Source organism: Branchiostoma lanceolatum, chromosome 9 (assembly GCF_035083965.1).
Source record: "Branchiostoma lanceolatum isolate klBraLanc5 chromosome 9, klBraLanc5.hap2, whole genome shotgun sequence".
Lineage (NCBI taxonomy): Eukaryota > Metazoa > Chordata > Leptocardii > Amphioxiformes > Branchiostomatidae > Branchiostoma > Branchiostoma lanceolatum.
In genome coordinates, this window is record NC_089730.1 from 6,475,885 (window position 1) to 6,493,789 (window position 17,905).

Consider the following 17,905-nt stretch of genomic DNA (forward strand, 5'->3'; position numbering starts at 1 on the left):
TCTCTCAAGTTTTACAACCAAAAGAACAATAATTACAGTAGACTATCCCAATGACCCACATAACCTCGCAGTTGCCATGTTTAATCTGCACAAATCCTAACCCAAACAGGTTGATTCTACCAGAATTTCCAGACAGTTGTCATTGAATATCAATGTCACCCAATCCTTGAAAATGATGCGGCCATCTTCGACAATATTTTGGTCACATGCATTCACGACTTTGGGTGGTCGTGGTCAAGATAGGCAAGCCGTCAGCTTGGAAAAAGTGCTTGATACTAGTGTCTATGGGGGAAAAATGGGGGGGGGGCAAAAAGCAGTCGTCATGACCCAAGGGTCGTCTTGTGGACATGGCTGTTAGAGCAAATTGGACACGTGTACGTGGGGCCGCGTGGCCTAACGGTAACGTGTTTGGCCCAGAACCCAGAGGTACTGGGTTCAAATCCGGTCACCGATCTTGTGCCCTTAGGACAGGCACATTACACAACTTTCCTCACTTCACTCAAGTGAAAATGAGTACCTAGCCTAGGTTAGGGACGTCCCTCAGATAAGATGGTAAATGGAGGTCCCGTGTTTGGGGAGAGCCACACCCCACGCACTTTAAAGAACCCACCACACCTTTCCAAAAAGAGTTGGGGCATGCCCCGGTGTGCGATGGTCCAAACCTTACAGCCTGATTTGACCCGATACGATTTCTAAGCAGATGGACATACATGGCCAGGTAGAAGAAGACTGTAATGATCTAGTTTTTACCACCCCAAGAGCAATTTCGCAAATGTTTCATGGAGACTGAATGCTTGTTATCTTCGCCGAGAAGATTATGTTTTGGGTTACTCCAGCTGTTGGGTGGGTCTGTATGTATGTCAAGAGCATAAGATGATTTTCAATAGGTGTGTAGTGGTTGTGCAAAGGAAGGTCAGGTTCGAAAATGGTTCACCTGGCATGTTCCAACAGTACTGCAGCGGACTTTGCATTTTTGTGTGTTTGTATGTAGGCAAAAAAGTGACGGAAACGTTGATCGATCTTCATGATTTTTGGTAGGTGAGTAGCGGTTGTGGTAACAGAGGTCAAGTTAAAAAATGGTTCTCCTGGCATTTTCCGTCGGTACTGCAGCGGGCTTTGTGTGTGTGTGTGTATTGGTATGTTTACAACATAACCCGTTTCTTTATTTTTCCACAATCGAAAATAGGCTTCTCTAACAAGAAAGAAGATGAGGGGGGAACCTGTCCGAGTTGGAAGGTCTTTGAGAAGAGAATCAGATATGGCATAAGGCGCATCGTCAAGACCCAAGTGTTCTACTGGGGTGTGATCTGCCTCGTATTCCTCAACACAATCTGCACTGCCATGGTTCACCACGGACAGGACCCCATGCTCACAACCTTCCTAGGTCAGTATCAGTTCACCTACTATAACCTTTATGTACATAGGCAAAATCTGTTTAATTTGCATAAGGTTGCAGAACACAGTACTTCGTCTATAGGGATTTACATGGTTAAGGACCCCCAAAGTAAGAAGCTTTGATGCTTCAAAATTTATAGTAGGGTGCTTAATCAAGGCACAAGATGTTGATATGGTTGACTTCAGGGTTCAATCTACAAATTATGTGAAAATGAGCTTAAATTTGTAGGCTCATTCTCTTTTAAAAGCCACTTTGATATGACCCCCAGCGGAGGTCATCATACTGCAACCAACGCACAGTTGTCGGGCGTGAATCCAAGCCGACCAAACAAATATCGTAATCCAACTCATACACACTCAAAACTGAAGTATTCCTCTACCATTCACCACGGTTTCCGCCGTGCATTCGCTGACGTGCACAGAAGAAAGACTACAGCCTTTTCAAGCAATTTGACGCACTACTTTATACCCAAACTACTATTGGGGACGGGGGTTGCCCCTTGATACTGTGTTCTTCAACAATAATCTAATGCATAATGCACATATCCCACAACTTAATCCCACAACACATTCAGGTCAACATCTGTCTGTATTCTGTTTGTTCTCTTGCTTCAACTTTATTTCAATAAGTGGAAATGACCAAAGAGATAAATAATCGTGACCTATTGTTTCTGTTAAAAAAATTGTAGAGGTTTCCGAAATTGATACAAGAAAAGAAAATACTTCAGGAAACTCAATTTGTACAGTTGCCTATCTCCCCCCTCCCCCATTCCCAGTGCATACAAGACATACACGAAAGTGCAGCTAGCTTGTAGTTCTTTTGAGGACACCTGCATGGTGGTGAAGTCTTGCATGAAAGCAGGTTGACAGAATGAAGAATCCATGCTGACAAACTGGTTGACAGAGAAAGGATTACAAGCCAGAGGGCCGCGTCAAGTCAGGATTTTCGAACTCTCCCTTATCCCGATATAGATGCACGTATCCAGCACCCTGTCACCTTTCCTACATGTTTGATGTTCTTGTACATGTGTTATGGAAGAGGAGACAGTGTTTCTGACGAGACATGTTATGTCCGGATTGAAACACGTTTGAAATGGTAGGAACTGACGTTGACAAAATGGACAAGAAAAGTCACATCTCAAGAGGCTGTGGAAATCCAGCACGTTGCATATTTATTTATCGAGCACCTTACTCACCTTTCCTACATGTTTGATGTTCTTCAAGATATGTAGTGGGAGAGGAGACAGCGTTACTGTGGAGACACGTTATTTCTGCGTCCGTTATGTCCGGATTGAGACACGTTTGAAATGGTAGGAACTGACATTGACAAAAGGGACAAGAAAAGTCACATCTCCAGAGGATTTTAAAATCCAGCACACTGCATATTTATTTCAATACATTTGGAATACCAGAGTACTACTGGTATGAAGTTTAACGTGTCTGTTGGGGTAGTGGTGTTACTTTGTGATGTAACTTGGAAGTGCTACCATACTTTCAGCACCGAGGAGAGTGTCACACATAAGTAAGCACCGTACTATGAATTCATTACATTTTGTGGGGATTTAATTACAAGTGGAAAGGAGGTTTTTGTAGTGTTTTGAGTTTGCCATAGCAACAATAACACATGCAATCGGTGTAATGACTTCAAATTGGAAAGGCCCTGAAAAAAACATGAAGTATAAAATCATATTCATTATACAGTCAAGGATTCTAACACGTATATTGGTAATGACTCGCATATCATAATATCTGTCACGTTTCATTTTGTGTATCAATATTCAAAGCCGGTCAGGAATTCCATTTCAGCGCTATAAAATTCCTGGAATTCATTATTCATGACAACTGAAATGAAGATACCGGGGGGTATTAACCGACACTTCTACAGACTTGATGGGAAATTAAGCAAAATTTGACATGCAAAAAACTCAATTAGTCGTAGCACAGGCAGAGCGGCAATGTTTTCATCTGATTAGAAAGTGCGTGAACTCAGCATGTTGTCACCTGTCAAGATGTAAGCAGATATAGTTTTACATCATTAGGCCATGTTGATTTGATTTTATGGATGACATCAGCCCACGCATCAATTTCCGTCCGTTTCCAAAAATGAAATAAAAGTTTTCAGCCATACTGTAAATTGTAAAAAAGCAGTTGCAAAATGAGAAAATACATGCTGTGAATTGCAAACAAAAATATTTCAGAAAACGGATACTAATGTCGTAGAATGCCGACGTCTCAATTCCAAAGTCAAAGAAGAAGTTTTGAACGAACAAAAATGAAAAATCTATTTTACGGACTATCATACTCGGTCTGTTTACTTTATCCTGACCACGTATATTTCATAATGAAGGCAACTTTTTGTTGCCAATCCTTTTTTTTATTCGCACGCTCGCATCAGTTTTGGGATCCCCAGAAGATGTCATCCAAATAACCAAATCAACATGGCCTTAGGAGGGAGACCATCCATAATACACTTAGACAGTCTACTTTTTTGTGAGATGCTTAATTTTGCCAGCTCGTCAGTTTTTCCTACAATAATCAGAAATTTTAAAATCTTATTCGTTAATATCCTTACAATTTGCTCTCAATATGATTTTCTAACGATGTATTACCTGTCATATTGTGAGGTAGATAATAATAATTATGTTCATAGTAATGGTAATGCGAAAGTAAGATGCTTTTGTTGGGGTAAAAGAAGACGGAAAAATCTGTGATGCGCCTGTTTGTGATATTTATGTCTTTAACTGTAATCTGCATGGCATCGTAAAGCAATTATCTTTAGCAGTTAGGCCACACCAATTTTTTTTTATTGCTTCTCGGAATCGCCTCTCCTGTTTTTCCCATTTTGAAAAAAGATTGGGTCACTATTCCCATTTACAAATGTTTTACTCACGATTTTACTATTTGTTGTAAAACTCAATGGCCACCAAAATAGATTATAAAGGCCTGCACATACCTAAACAGTGTGGTCATATTTTATTATAAGTTATAATTTTTCATTTATTAAAACTTTTCTCAATTTCAATACATATATTACATAGCAAAAGGTAATTTTGATCAAAGATCAAAGAAAGGAGTTCATTGCATAAAATGAGCCATACAAAGCTGAAAATTGAATAATCCTCTTATTCTCTATGTTTTGTAAACCCTTATCTTCACTCCAGACTATTAAAAAAAAACAATTTTTCGCCCTGTCACTCCAATTTTTTCTGAAAAAATCCAAGAATAAAGAAATAGAATTGGTGTGGTCTTGCTGGCAAAATGTCAGAAGGCAAGTGCTCTGGATTCTAAAGTTCACCTGTGGAGTGACATTAATAGACGCCGACTTCTGTGCGTTCAAGTTAAGAAGAGAGAACTCATTCAAAATCTGTGACCTTTCCTGCAAAGTTCAAATGGTTCAGAATTTGTTTCCAAGTATAGATACATCTATGCTGCATTGTTGCAAAGGCCAAAGTTCAGGGCTCGAAGTACAATTAAGCAACTTGCAATTTGCAAACGATTTTCAAGATTTGCAAGTAAACATGATATGAACTTGGCAAGCAATTTTGCAAGTTGAAAATAACAGTGGATCGTGTAAGCACATACCCAGTTGCAATTGCACAGTGCAAAATAGTGACAAAGTGACTGTTGCTAGAGGAGATATTAGTTAATCTGTATTTAGATGTTTAGTCTTCTAATAATGCTACAAAAGTTGCTATGTCAGGCCGAGTATGTACATTTTGTACGTATGTACATGCATACAGCAGTAACATGTACATATCGAATACAACATTGCAAGTTAATTTTTCAAATTGCGATAACAAGTAATGGTTACTGGTAAAAAAAGTATGTCAAGCCCTGAAGTTGGATGACAAAAGTATCTATTTCAGGTGATGCTTGCCTTTTTGTTCATTTCGATTGATCATAAAAATCTGCTGTACGGTCAAAATGAGTTGTAGATGAAGAAGTGTGAATGTATAACCCAAGAGAGGTATTTTCAGAGGGATTTAGTCCTGTAGAGCCTGTGACCTTCTGATATAAAAGCCACCAGGCTTTGTGCAGTGGTTATAAATAGAAGCCATATGATGGAGTTGCCTATACTGCTGAGTCGGCATTAAGATCAACAGGTCATCTTAAATCCTTTAATAGGCTACCAAGGATCAAGCAGGCTGTTAAGGTGTTAAATTCTAAGGGTTAAGCCCCCCTCTCACTGGACCCGCAGCACGCTGGCGTCGTCGCTGTATCCTAAACTGGATTTGTGTGACCCTTGACTTTATAATGGGAATATCATTAAAAAAATACAAGTATGACCAAAGAGACAACGAAACACACAAAGCTTGAAAAGATTCATTTTTTTGTGGATGAAATTCAATGAGCTCTTTGTCAATTTGATCAGCCGCAGCGACAACGCCAGGGTGCCGCGGGTCCAGTGAGAGGGGGGCTTAAGAACGTCTGGTCATTTATCAGTCAGAAATTACCCGTGCAATGGCAGCCAGTGCTGAATTGCTGTAGGGTTTACAATCACATAATACACTACAGATACATATTTGCTCCACACTTGCACTCTGTGGAACTGTCGCAAGGGTCTGGGCGGCTGCCATTCGGCGCCAGCAGGTGACCTCAATACGACCTTTCCCAACCGAAGTTATATTCACACCTGGGTGGAGTGAGGAAAGTCATGTAAAGTGCCTTTCCCAAGGGCACAACATCAGGGCATAGCAGTGGTTTCGAACCCGGGACCTCTCGTTTCTGGGCGAAACACCCTACCGATTGTGCCACACGATACCATGTCCAGACATTGCAAAGTCAATGGTTTCAATGATGGTACTGTTTCTATTTGCAGATTTTGCCGAGATCGGCTTCCTCTGCCTCTTCATCCTGGAAATGCTTGTGAAGATGTATGGACTGGGTCCGAAACAGTACTTCAGATCAGCATTCAACCGCTTTGACTGTGCTGTAAGTATGAACACCTTCTTTTTGGGTCTCAAACTAAGACTTGGAAAAGCCTTTTCATTTTGGATATTTGTAATGTCTGTAGAGCTCACTGAATAGAAGTTGTAAGAATTTTGATGCAAGTTTTAACTTTTTAAACGGTACGAAATTAATTGGGAAGAATAATAAAGACTTGTTGAAAGAAATACACTATGTAGTGAGCTACTAGTATGTGTCATACAGATTTTATATGCTTCTTCCGAACACAAAGTACAGCCACACAGAAAAGAAGTTCCGAGAATCTTGATGCAAAGTGATAACTTTTTAGACTTTGGAAAACCTTTTCGTTTTGGATGTTTTGTTTGTAATGTCCACAGAGTATCACAGAATAGATGTTCTAACAATTTTGATGCAAATTGTTAACTTTTTAAACGGTACAAAATGAATTGGGAAGAATAAGAAAGACTTGTTGAAGGAAATACCGTGTAGTGACCTATGTGTGATAAAGATTTAATACGCTACTTCCGAACACAAAGTAAAGCATTTACAAACAAGCAGTCCTCAAGTTGAAATGACCCTAAAGCCTATGTCACGTGACCTGAATGAAAGTGTGAGGTCAGCACAGGTTAAAGGAGCCGGTCGAAAGCTTTAGAAAAGTCAGTAAGGATTAGCGTGCCAGCTGACGCTTTCCGTTCGATCCCAGCGAAAAAGAAGTTCAGCAGGTCAATGAGACAGTGTGTAGTCGAACATCCTTTTAAATTTCCAAACTGCTTGGGGTCTATTTGGGAGGAGATGTCAGTTTTATAATGTCAGTTTTATAATTTGGGAGGAGATGTCATCTTTATAATGTCAATTACAATCACATATGAACTTTCATTCAAATGTATTAACTATATGCTGTATTCAGGTCATCATTGGGAGCATATTTGAAGTGGTCTGGACCACCCTGAAACCAGGACAATCCTTCGGCATCTCCGTACTCCGAGCTCTGCGTCTCCTCAGGATATTCAAAGTAACAAAGTAAGAAAATTAAGCCTAACATATATAAAAATTGTACTACTGTCACATATATACTTGCTTTTAGTCAAAGATCAACATCAAATTATTGGTAAAAAAATTTAACTTAGAAAGCAGAGAAATAGATTAAAAATCACCAAGACCTTTACCCATGTTTGCCAAATGACATTTACTCATTACTGACAAGCAACGGTATAAAATTTGGAAACAGTCAGACATTTCCGACAGCATCCACTGTCTTTCATACTCAAAGTAAGCACTAAGTCTTACAATTTTGTATGAAAGACAGCGGATGTAGTCTGACTAATGCTGTCTGAAACATATGACCGTTTTCAAATTTTATCCAGTTGCTTGAGGGACTGTCATTGGCATACCTCGATGTCTAAACTTCATCACCTTAACCCATGTTGTGTGTTTGTGTTCCAGGTACTGGGGAGCGCTGAGTAATCTCGTAATTTCCCTGCTGAACTCGATGCGCTCCATCATCAGCTTGTTGTTCCTTCTCTTCCTCTTCCTGCTCATCTTTGCCCTTCTAGGGATGCAGCTGTTTGGAGGAGAGTAAGTAGCCAATCGTCTTCTAGCAATACAAGATCCAATCATCTTCTATCAGTCATTGAGCCAATCAGCTTCTAGCAATCAGTGAGCAAATCAGCTCCTAGCAATCAGTGAGCCAATCAGTTTCTAGCATTCAAAGAGCCAGTCATCTTCTAGCAATCAATGAGCCAATGAACTTCTAGCAGTCAATGGACCAATCATCTCATAGTAATTCATCATTTGGCCAATCATCTTCCAGCAGTCAATGGGCCAATCACCTCTTGCATCGAGATACAGTATTTCAGTAACACAGGAGTAGGAGTAATGCTTTGGGCCAGTAATTATTTTTTTTTAGATTTGATTTGATTTGATCTTTATTCGACTGTAGAAAAGATCTAATATCTAATGAAAAATGAATTGTGCTATTAGGGGCCAGTTTTAGATCGAATGGCAGAATTGAAAAATCAGTGTTATTGAATTTTCATTACAGATTATCCAAAGATAATTTACAGGTAACATTACAGTTACCAAGAAAGTTGTGTTAAAAACTTTTTCTGTCTTTTTCAGGTTCAACTTTGACGATGGCAGGCCCGCAAGCAACTTTGATACCTTCCCAATAGCATTGCTGACAGTATTCCAGGTATGGCACCATTGATAAGTTTTCTTACCAAATATGAAATTCAATGTAGTTTATTGATTCATTTATTTCATCACAAGATGGCTGGGATGCCCCTTCAACTTGTAAAAGTTGATTTCCAAGGCAGCCCTGCATATACAATATGTTACATTCAGTCAGGAAGCAAAAGTGGACAACACTCAATGTAAACAAATAAAATCCGATCTGTGGAAACAAAATCATTGTCCATAACTCAGAGTCTTAAAGTTTGACTTGATGCTTGAACATGCTTCCTGATCATGGTCAAAACCTTGGGCAAAAATAATTTCATGGCCTAAATCTAGTTAAAGGAAGATATCTTTTGTTGATAATGTCCACTGCTTGAACAGACAGATTTCCACGTTGAAAACCTGTGTATACCTGCTAGGAAATTCCTAATTTCCACGGGTTTCAATGAGTTCCCACAGTGAAAATGCGATGTGTCCCTTTTGGGGAACCTATGCACATCTGTGTAAACGGACCACTTTCGTGTACACTTTGTGTCCTTCGATGAAAACCTGTGCGCACAAGTGTGTAAACGTGTGGACATGTGTGGAAATTACATGTGTCGGCCTTTGTGTGCCAACGAGTGGTGCATAATTTAGCAGCAATTATCGCGTAATTATCACCTAATTATCTCCCCAGTTGGTCTAACCACGCGGCCCGTCCAGACACATCCGGGTACTCCTTCAAAACACCTTTTGTCATTGAAAGTAGCGTCGTTGCTATGCTACTACGCCCCTGGGACACCCCCCTGCCCCCTCCCAGCCCCCTGCCTTATACCACCTCGTCATACCGAAAGCACACGGAATCATTGCTCGTAAAGATTGACATTTTATTCACTTAATTAGAGATGAACAACAACCAATACATTCCAGCCGATACATTCTCTCAATTACATACATTTACATTTACACATGCAGTCTTTTAAAACGTTCACAGTTACACACAGACTAAGCTAACAATACCAAGACAAAAGGTGAAAACGTACGAAGTGTCTGAATGAAAATTAACAAAAGAATACAGATACATTTAACATTAGTTCGAAACATGTACAAAACTCTAACAAATCTATTAGGTTAACAGCTACATGCATTGATAAGTTCGAATTCTACATGGATTTCAAATGTTGTTGTCTACAATTCTGTCTAACTGCTGCCCTCTAGAGGCAGAAAGTCATCGTTTTCATCGAACTGAGGTAGTCAGGCTGAACTGTCCAGTGGCGCAGTAGTGTCAGGCTAAAACCTAGCCGCACGGTCCGTATGACTCGTCGCTCGTTGCTTTACTGTATCCAGACACGCCGCTGCAATGTCCACATTCTTCATCCGACACGGGTTGAAAAGTCCGGGGCGAAGCCGTAGTCAAAAGTCCAGACTGTCTTGCTTTACCAAGGAGGTCATTTGTCCATATAATCTCCGTGGCTTTACAAGGAAGTCACAAAGGTAGATTCCTGTCGCGATGTTCTGTGTTCAAACGCCGTGCATCAGTCTTGTCGTAGAATAGAAACCAGGCTCAAAATAATCCCAGGCAGGAGTCAAATAACCCACGCTAGTATCCAGACACAGAGATAGCAACAACACACATCTGCACATCTCAAATACAAACTGAAAGATTTGAAAATGGTGACAAGAACCTTGATTGGTCCCTGCTTTTTAAACCACGTGCTAACCGAGAAATACTATTGGATGTCCCTTTTTTTACTAGAATTTGCATTGACACAGACATAATTACTTGTGAAACACCGTGTATGTCTATTGCATACATTCAGATTTGAGCAGCCTGATTACTAGTTTTTCACAGATTAACAATACCTGCCAAGGACGGTGTTAAAACATGCGGCCGTGTCTTATGAATAATGACGACAGCCTGATAAATTAGTAGGTTAACAGTAAAAGTTGCAAGTAAATCGTTCTATCGACGATATAACCGGCGAGGAAATTAGAATACATCAAGTCAAATATATAACATGTCATGTTCCAAAACAACATTTACTAAAAGGCAATGGACGCCATTCAGTGCAAGGTGAACATGTTAGATGTATGTGTGTGTGTTTTACGGAGACACGGACCTATGTCGATAATAGTTCGCGTGTGACGTAGTTAATCTTTCTATTAATCAAAGTGATACACATAGCAGTCTACATTCATGTGACTTGAACGAACATCACAGTCGGTACAGAAAATTAATACAGAAAGATAAGATTTACGTTCAGTTTTTTGTCGCCCTTGTCATAGAAACAAAAGCCCAGACAGCACAATACACATCAAATCGGTGTTTATTTTTGCAACGGGCAAATGACTATTTCATAAAAGCACAGATTCAAATCAACTCGTAGATCATAGACCCAAATACAGAAGATCACGAATGGTCGATGATAAACTAACTTCGCCGGCTACAGTGAGAATATTTACTTGCAAGTTGAACCCTCTCTCCGTAGCCGACTCCCTTAGCATACTATTCAATCCTTGATCTATTTGGCCAATTTCTACTATTATCCCCACTCATCCTCGGGGCCTTTTAGAGGCTATGTCGATGACGTACGGTCCAGGTTTGGGGATAAGGTTTCGAACCCAAATCACCCGTATATTTTATACCAGCAGTGACGTGAAACAAGAACTTCAATGTTAGATATCGAGTTCTGTGGTTTGGGAACAATGATATGCTAATTATACTCCGCGTGGGTACGTCGTCTTGTCTTTGTTTACAACGTGACTCAGGCTTAGAGTCAGACAAATGGGAGTCAAAATTGCACCAAGAGACGCCAATGTTTGCAATGAAAACGCAAAGCAGGCAATATACTGGAGTTCTCCTTAATCAACGACTCCGACCCATACGTCAATGTTTATAAGAGTGAAATCATGAGAGCATTCGTTTTGTTTTCAATACAACGCCTTGCCACACATTTAATGCGTTATCGTTTGGCACCAGTATTTTAGGCTTTCCCGATTATGTAACGAATTAGACACGTATCATGGGTTTACACAATGAGGTTTTAAAAAATCATAGGTTTACGTCATTTTACCCAGGGCAAAAAGTTTAAACAATTACTCAGGCAAGGCGCTCCTTGCTCGAGGTAAATTTTCACGCACTTCACAAGTCTCTATTATCATGGTTAATTATTCCCGGCACGAGATGTTTCCTAAGGTGGGAAACTTTGGACACTTTGTGTGCACTTTTGTGTGCACATGTGTCCAATCTTGGTGACACGGGGTTAGGAAAGCCGTGTACACAGCAAGGAAATGTTGGGTTTCACCATAGTGCCCAAGCTTGCAAACTTGTGGAAATCTTTGTTTCCATGCAGTGGTCAACCTTCATGACAACATTTTTACCAACAGAATGGACTTAAGTAACTTATCTTCTTTGTCCCTAGAGAGACATAAGGCCATTACTTTTTTCTTTCACCTTGGTCTGTCCTGCGCCACATGTTTGTCAGAACAAGTTTGATCATGTTTTTACCACCCTTGACTTGTGTGAGCTGATTGCTGATTTTGGTGCTGAGACTATCGTACAGAATTGTTGCCACCAAACGTACTCGTTATTTAAGCACACTGGTGAACAGTAGCGGTGCTCAGATGTGGATATGTTTTGTCGTTCGCAGATCTTGACCGGTGAGGATTGGAACGAGGTAATGTACGCTGCTATCAAGGCTAAGGGAGGAGTCAAAGGGCAGGGAATGATCTACAGCTCCTACTTTATCATCCTCGTAATGTTCGGAAACTGTATCCTTCCCAGTATGCACCTGTTGCTGTTTAAGAGATGTTTCCCTTCCCAGAATACAGTTTTAGGGATTTTTTTAGCCTCTTTTGAGCCAAAAAAAGGTAATGAGTGTTAGTCAGCATAATGAGGTTTGATGCCAATTTGTAATAACTGTATCCTTCCCAGCATGTACCTGTTCACTACTTCGGGATTTATCTGCCTTGAATTTAAAAGGCCACAGCTATATCACCATTTCACTTTTTTTATTTTAATTTTATTCAGTTTTATCACATTTGTGGAAAGATTGACATTACAGGTGACTATCACCTTTTCAAGATGTCAACCCATACCAGACTGTAAGGTTTGGACTATCGCACACCGGGCATGCTCCTACTCTTTTTCGAAAAGTGTGGTGGGTTCATTAACGTGCACTGGGTGTGGCTCTCCCCAAACACGGGACATCCATTTAATGTCCTATCCGAGGGACGTCCCTAACCGAAGCTAGGTACTCATGTACACCTGAGTGAAGTGAGGGAATTTGTGTTAAGTGCCTTTCCCAAGGGCACAACATCCGGGCACATGTCCAGACTGGGATCAAACTCGGGTTCCCTTGTTTGACGGCCAAATGTTCTAGCTGTTATGCCACACGACGCCACTTATGAAATACAAAGCTCTTGAAGATGCTAGTTTCTTTAAAATCAACTGCATAAAGAAAGTAGTGAAACATGGTGTCATTGCTCAATATATGTAACGTTACAGTAGAAAAACTGTTCAAAGGTGTCATGAGATGCTACCTGGAAATGTGTAGTGCCTTTGTTTATATATATAAAAGCCTGATGGATGCCCTTTGATATTCAACTCCCTGTTGATACTCCATACTATGCCAACCTTTGGGAACTCCAAGTGTAAATGTCACTGATTTATTGGTAGTCAAGGATTCGTTACCACAATGAAAGAAGATAATTGAAACGCTAACATATATATTTGAGTGCACCTTCAATTTTCCTTTAAAAGTCTGCCTCCCTGCAAAAATTATTGAAGTAGCTGGGATGTTGTTACATTTGATATGATTAAGTCAATAAGCCAATCATCTTATAGTAATTCATCCTTTGGCCAATCAATTCTTTCAGCAGTTAATGTCTCAGCCAATCACCTCCTTATGAGAGATGATCTACAAAGAACATTCAATTCAATTTTATTGTCCAATCAACTAACAGATTAAAGCAATACAGTGCCATGCATATGCATATGCAACTGAATTGCTTTGATTTTCACAAAACGCTATACACAATATATAAACCTACAGGCAGAATATTGTAAGAAAAGTCCTTGACACTTCTGAACAGACACCCTACTGAATGTGTTCTTGGCCATTGCTGTCGACAACTTGGCCAATGCCGAAGAAATCACAAAAGGTAAGTAATGAGCAAACTTTTAAACACTACTTTTGAAGACATAAGTTTGAAATAGTGGCTAGATAGATTAAAAAATCAGTCCCAAACTTAGAAGTGTGCCCCATTGATGCCATTTCCTGTCACGGTAATTAGTTCTGCTCCACCTTTAGATTGAGTAGGGAGACATTTCTTGTCAGGGAAAGAAGATCAGACTTTGCTACAGTCTGAGGAGCCAGAATGATAAATGATGATTAATAATCATCACAGTAAGGTAGCATTGATGCCAAATTACCCAGGGAACTGGACTGAGATGGCATCAATGCCTAAAATGCTGGGTCAGTCTGGCATCAATGCCAGGCCTGTGCAGCACTGAACACCACTCTTTTCGATAAGTGTGTTGGATTGGTTTTTGTGCAGAGGTTTGCCGCTTGAGGCTAATGCCTAAAGCTCCCTCATACACAGGCCCGCTGGCTTTACATCACCATCCAAAATAGTAAATGCAGTCCCTTACAATACAACATGTCCAAGCTGGAGCTGACCCTAGGATTGAACTCCAGCTTAAAGATCCATGGATGTTGATCCGCATGGATAAGCTTTTTAATGGTTGCCGATTTTTCAACTTTTACAACTCCTTGTTTTGGAACCATCTGTAAGCAGCGACACCTAGCTGCAGTGCAATGTGAGCCAGTCAGAATTGCCCTGAGGAAGTCACGTTTCCCGTCGGCTGAGCAGACAAATCACATGACCCCTATCCTGACCCTAATGATTCCTCCCCTGTTGCCCTTTGACCCTTCGTTCCTACCCCCTGCGAACTCATTCGTGGCTATTCCTTCCTCGGTACGTGGCGGTGAGGTCACTACCCTAATTGTGTGTATGTTGTCTGTGAAATAGACGGGAAACTTAGGTCTCTTCGGAGCTTGCGGAGAAGAGAAGTTGACAGACGGTCGACGAAACGTTCGTTGAATAAATCACCTTGTTGTGTACAAACTTAAGAGTCTTTCTATTCCTTCAGGGGACGTAGAAGATGAGGACGAAAAAGCGAAAGCTCGAGAACAGAAGATCAAGGAGGAGCTGAAAGACTTCAGCCCCACATCTGGCGCTCCACGCGGCCCGACCACCGTTATAGCTTTGTAAGTAATCCTTAACCTCATCCTTTCAAAGCTCAATGTTAGGGCCCTGTCACACCTGTGCGTATATTCAAGTGCGCTCATGTTCCGCAGTATTTTTTTGGTTTAGATGAATTTTGTGGGGAGGAAGTTGTTCTCTGCTTTGACCCACCGTTGTGCAGTCTGGGTATCAAACCAAAGAAATTACTTCTTCGACTGCAAACTTAACCTAAACCAAAATATGTTAATACGCAACTTATGCCGGCTTGTATATACGCACAAGTGTGACAGAGGCTTAAACCTCCATTAACATTAATCCGCTGGGTTATATAGATCCACCACTTTGAGAAACAGTGGGTTTGAGAGATCTCTAGTGCAGCATCCCCCCAGTACATTGTATGTACAGTTTCGATATACAGGTCTGGAGTGCATTAATGTACTCAGGCAGGGGGACGTTGGGTTGGAGATCTAATTGGATGTATCTTTTCAGGGTGGTGGAATTATGTACCCTGGTGGAATAATGTTAGTAGATGTTAATTCTTTCAAAACTTAATAAATGTTACTGGATGTTTTTTTTTTTTAAATAGCGAGGGCTTTGCAAGGGCTTTTAGCCATAACAGAGACTATTTTGAAGGTTTTCAATTTGAAACTGCCATGAAAAAAGATATTGAAAACTCTAAGTGGCAGAACAAACTTGGATGACACTGGTACAGTTGCATTCAGACTTTGGTCTTTGACACTGACCCAACATGAAATAAAAATCTTGCAACATTTGCAAATTTGGACAATCCTATAGAGAGGCTGATGTGAAACTTTCGTAGAACTGCCACGCAATGAAAGATTTAGAATAGGTTTTACTCATGACATGAAAATATTGAAAATTACGAACCTATGTCAAAATTGTGAACATATGTCATGAAATGCTTATTGCAAAACAGGATAAATTTCTTTTACTCCAGTATGAGATTCACAGGGTTTTCTAATAAGTATGTCATACATAACATGTACAAGATTCAATTTAATTCAATCGGGTTCAATTCAATTCAGTTGGCCTTATACCAATTGTTTCAAACAAATTTTTTACGACAGAGTTTCAGTTTTGAAGGTCGTCTGCTATGATAATTATCATTAAATAGATAGTGACCCATGAAATCTGTAGGATGCTGTCACGGTGCATTGCCTTTGAGAGTTTTTATTTCGTAATGCTTCCAGAGGGGCCTGTTGCAGATGATTATGTTACGCAATGACCTTTTATGGGTAATTTGTTACGACTAAGACAGCTGGCAGTTCATAAATCCTCAAAGCTGTTAGCTGAAAACCCTTGCAAAACTCAGACTAGTTTTACCCTGTGTTTTTTTTCATTGTCTATGAGAAGGTGTCACCATATGCATGCTTCTACTAGTAGTCTTGTAAGCAAAGTCGCAAAACAATTACACAATATGTTTCATAAGGTTATAAAGGAAACTAAGCAAAATGAAACATTTGTACCCCAAGGTTCCGTCCTGGGCCCCCTAGTGAACAGGCTCAGGTTGCCAAAAATAGGGATGGAATACCTCATACTAAATTATTAGACTCTTTCAGCCGGACTCCGGCAGGTAATACATGTATATGGTGATGCCTTCTTCAAAGTGTGTATATTACAGAGTGGATCCAATACTCCTTTACCTTTTGTTAATGTTTAAAACAATTCTGGCATACTTTCTCCTCTAGCTACAAAAACTAACGCTGCGCTTTTTCGGTTGCTGATGAAATTCCTCACTCCGTCTTTTTGGCTTCCTAATAACTAACCTGCTTGTTTGTGGTCTGAATTAAGCGGGCTGTATTGTCTCTGTGTAGTTTTATACTTATCGTTGATCTTTGACGATCTAAAATGCCATGCTTTGTGGGACCCCCTCAGGTTATATGTTGAGATTGGTGTCTTAATTAACATTTGTCAATCCATGTTTGCATGTGATCATTGTCAACGGTCCATACAAGACTTAAAGTGGTTCTATACATTATCCATTTCTCTCACAAACAGTTTCCTTTAATATATCTATTATTTCACCCTCCATACAATGCATGCTAACACATACATTGTATACTTTGCATCCAAGTCATGTTATACATTTTTTTGGCGACACCTCAGGGGTGAGCCTAATTGTACTTAACAGCTTTAATTTGATTTAACTTAAATGTTGGAAATGGGCATTTAATCTCAACGAGGATGCTGGGAAGTCTGATCACTGATACATACGATTTCGAAGCCTCTGATACGCAAATGACTTTGTCTATTTTAGATTTTACAACTTATCAACATATTTTCTATTTTTGGACATTTGAAAGATTTGTGTTATAAACAATTTTTTCCTGTACCTGATCTTAAACACAGGTAGATTTAGGATTTTAGGGCATGCACTTTAACAAGGAAAAGACACCTTTGAACGTCAATAGTGAGAATTGTCAAAGGAAGCAGATCTCCAAGCAGATCTATCGGTAGCAAGACAGTATCAAAAGGGCCAACCAGTTCCAAAGATCATCTGTTGGCAATTTTGATACTGCCTTGCCACCAAGGAAATTAAGAGGAAGCAACTAAAATTTGGATTTCCTAAAGAAAAATGTCTCCTGTCCCCATTCTTATGCAATACTCAACGATTTATTCAATAACAAATGTGAGTGTGTCCCTTTGTGTCATGTCAACCTGTGATACGTTTTGAACTTTTTTGTGATGCAAAATACAGTTTATGTAACCTGTTTTGCCGAGTTGCAAACTGTTTCGTCACACATATGTTTGTCTGGGGTTTTGCAAAGCAGGCATCATTACTTTCTAGCCCACTTGCTTCTTTTTGCCAAATTATATGGTAGTGTGGTGTTGCAAATATCTGCTACTATGGTTGCCGGATCCTGTTGCAATTCGCTTACTTGATAATAGGGCCGGGGATCTTTTGGTTTTGTTGTAGATACAGTTTGATTGTTCCTTAAGTCAAGGAGAGTTTCTTTTGGGAAGTATTGAAGCCATTCTGACTGTCTTTGTGTTGTCTATATACTTTGTTGTCATGTCGCCTGTGCACGTTTATTACCCTCGTACATCATTCACCATACACATTAGGTGACACCATCATAAACATATACATTTCTATTGAAATATCTCTTTAGCCTTTAACTCCTCACCAACATTGGATTGCCTATAGTTATTACACAATAGCTAGATTTTATCCGTA

General features: G+C 40.0%; 1 protein-coding gene across 13 annotated transcripts in view; it reads left to right on the forward strand.

Annotated features, from left to right (window-relative positions):
* Positions 1–17,905, forward strand: part of LOC136442212 (probable voltage-dependent N-type calcium channel subunit alpha-1B) — a 152,241-nt gene that overhangs the window by 90,205 nt on the left and 44,131 nt on the right. For all 13 annotated transcript variants that reach the window (XM_066438955.1, XM_066438965.1, XM_066438966.1 and 10 more), the window contains 8 exons: positions 1,187–1,384; positions 6,215–6,327; positions 7,211–7,323; positions 7,747–7,878; positions 8,422–8,494; positions 12,108–12,228; positions 13,552–13,620; positions 14,612–14,729. In XM_066438955.1, coding sequence (XP_066295052.1) covers positions 1,187–1,384; positions 6,215–6,327; positions 7,211–7,323; positions 7,747–7,878; positions 8,422–8,494; positions 12,108–12,228; positions 13,552–13,620; positions 14,612–14,729 — 937 coding nt within the window. The remainder of the gene's footprint in view (positions 1–1,186; positions 1,385–6,214; positions 6,328–7,210; positions 7,324–7,746; positions 7,879–8,421; positions 8,495–12,107; positions 12,229–13,551; positions 13,621–14,611; positions 14,730–17,905) is intronic.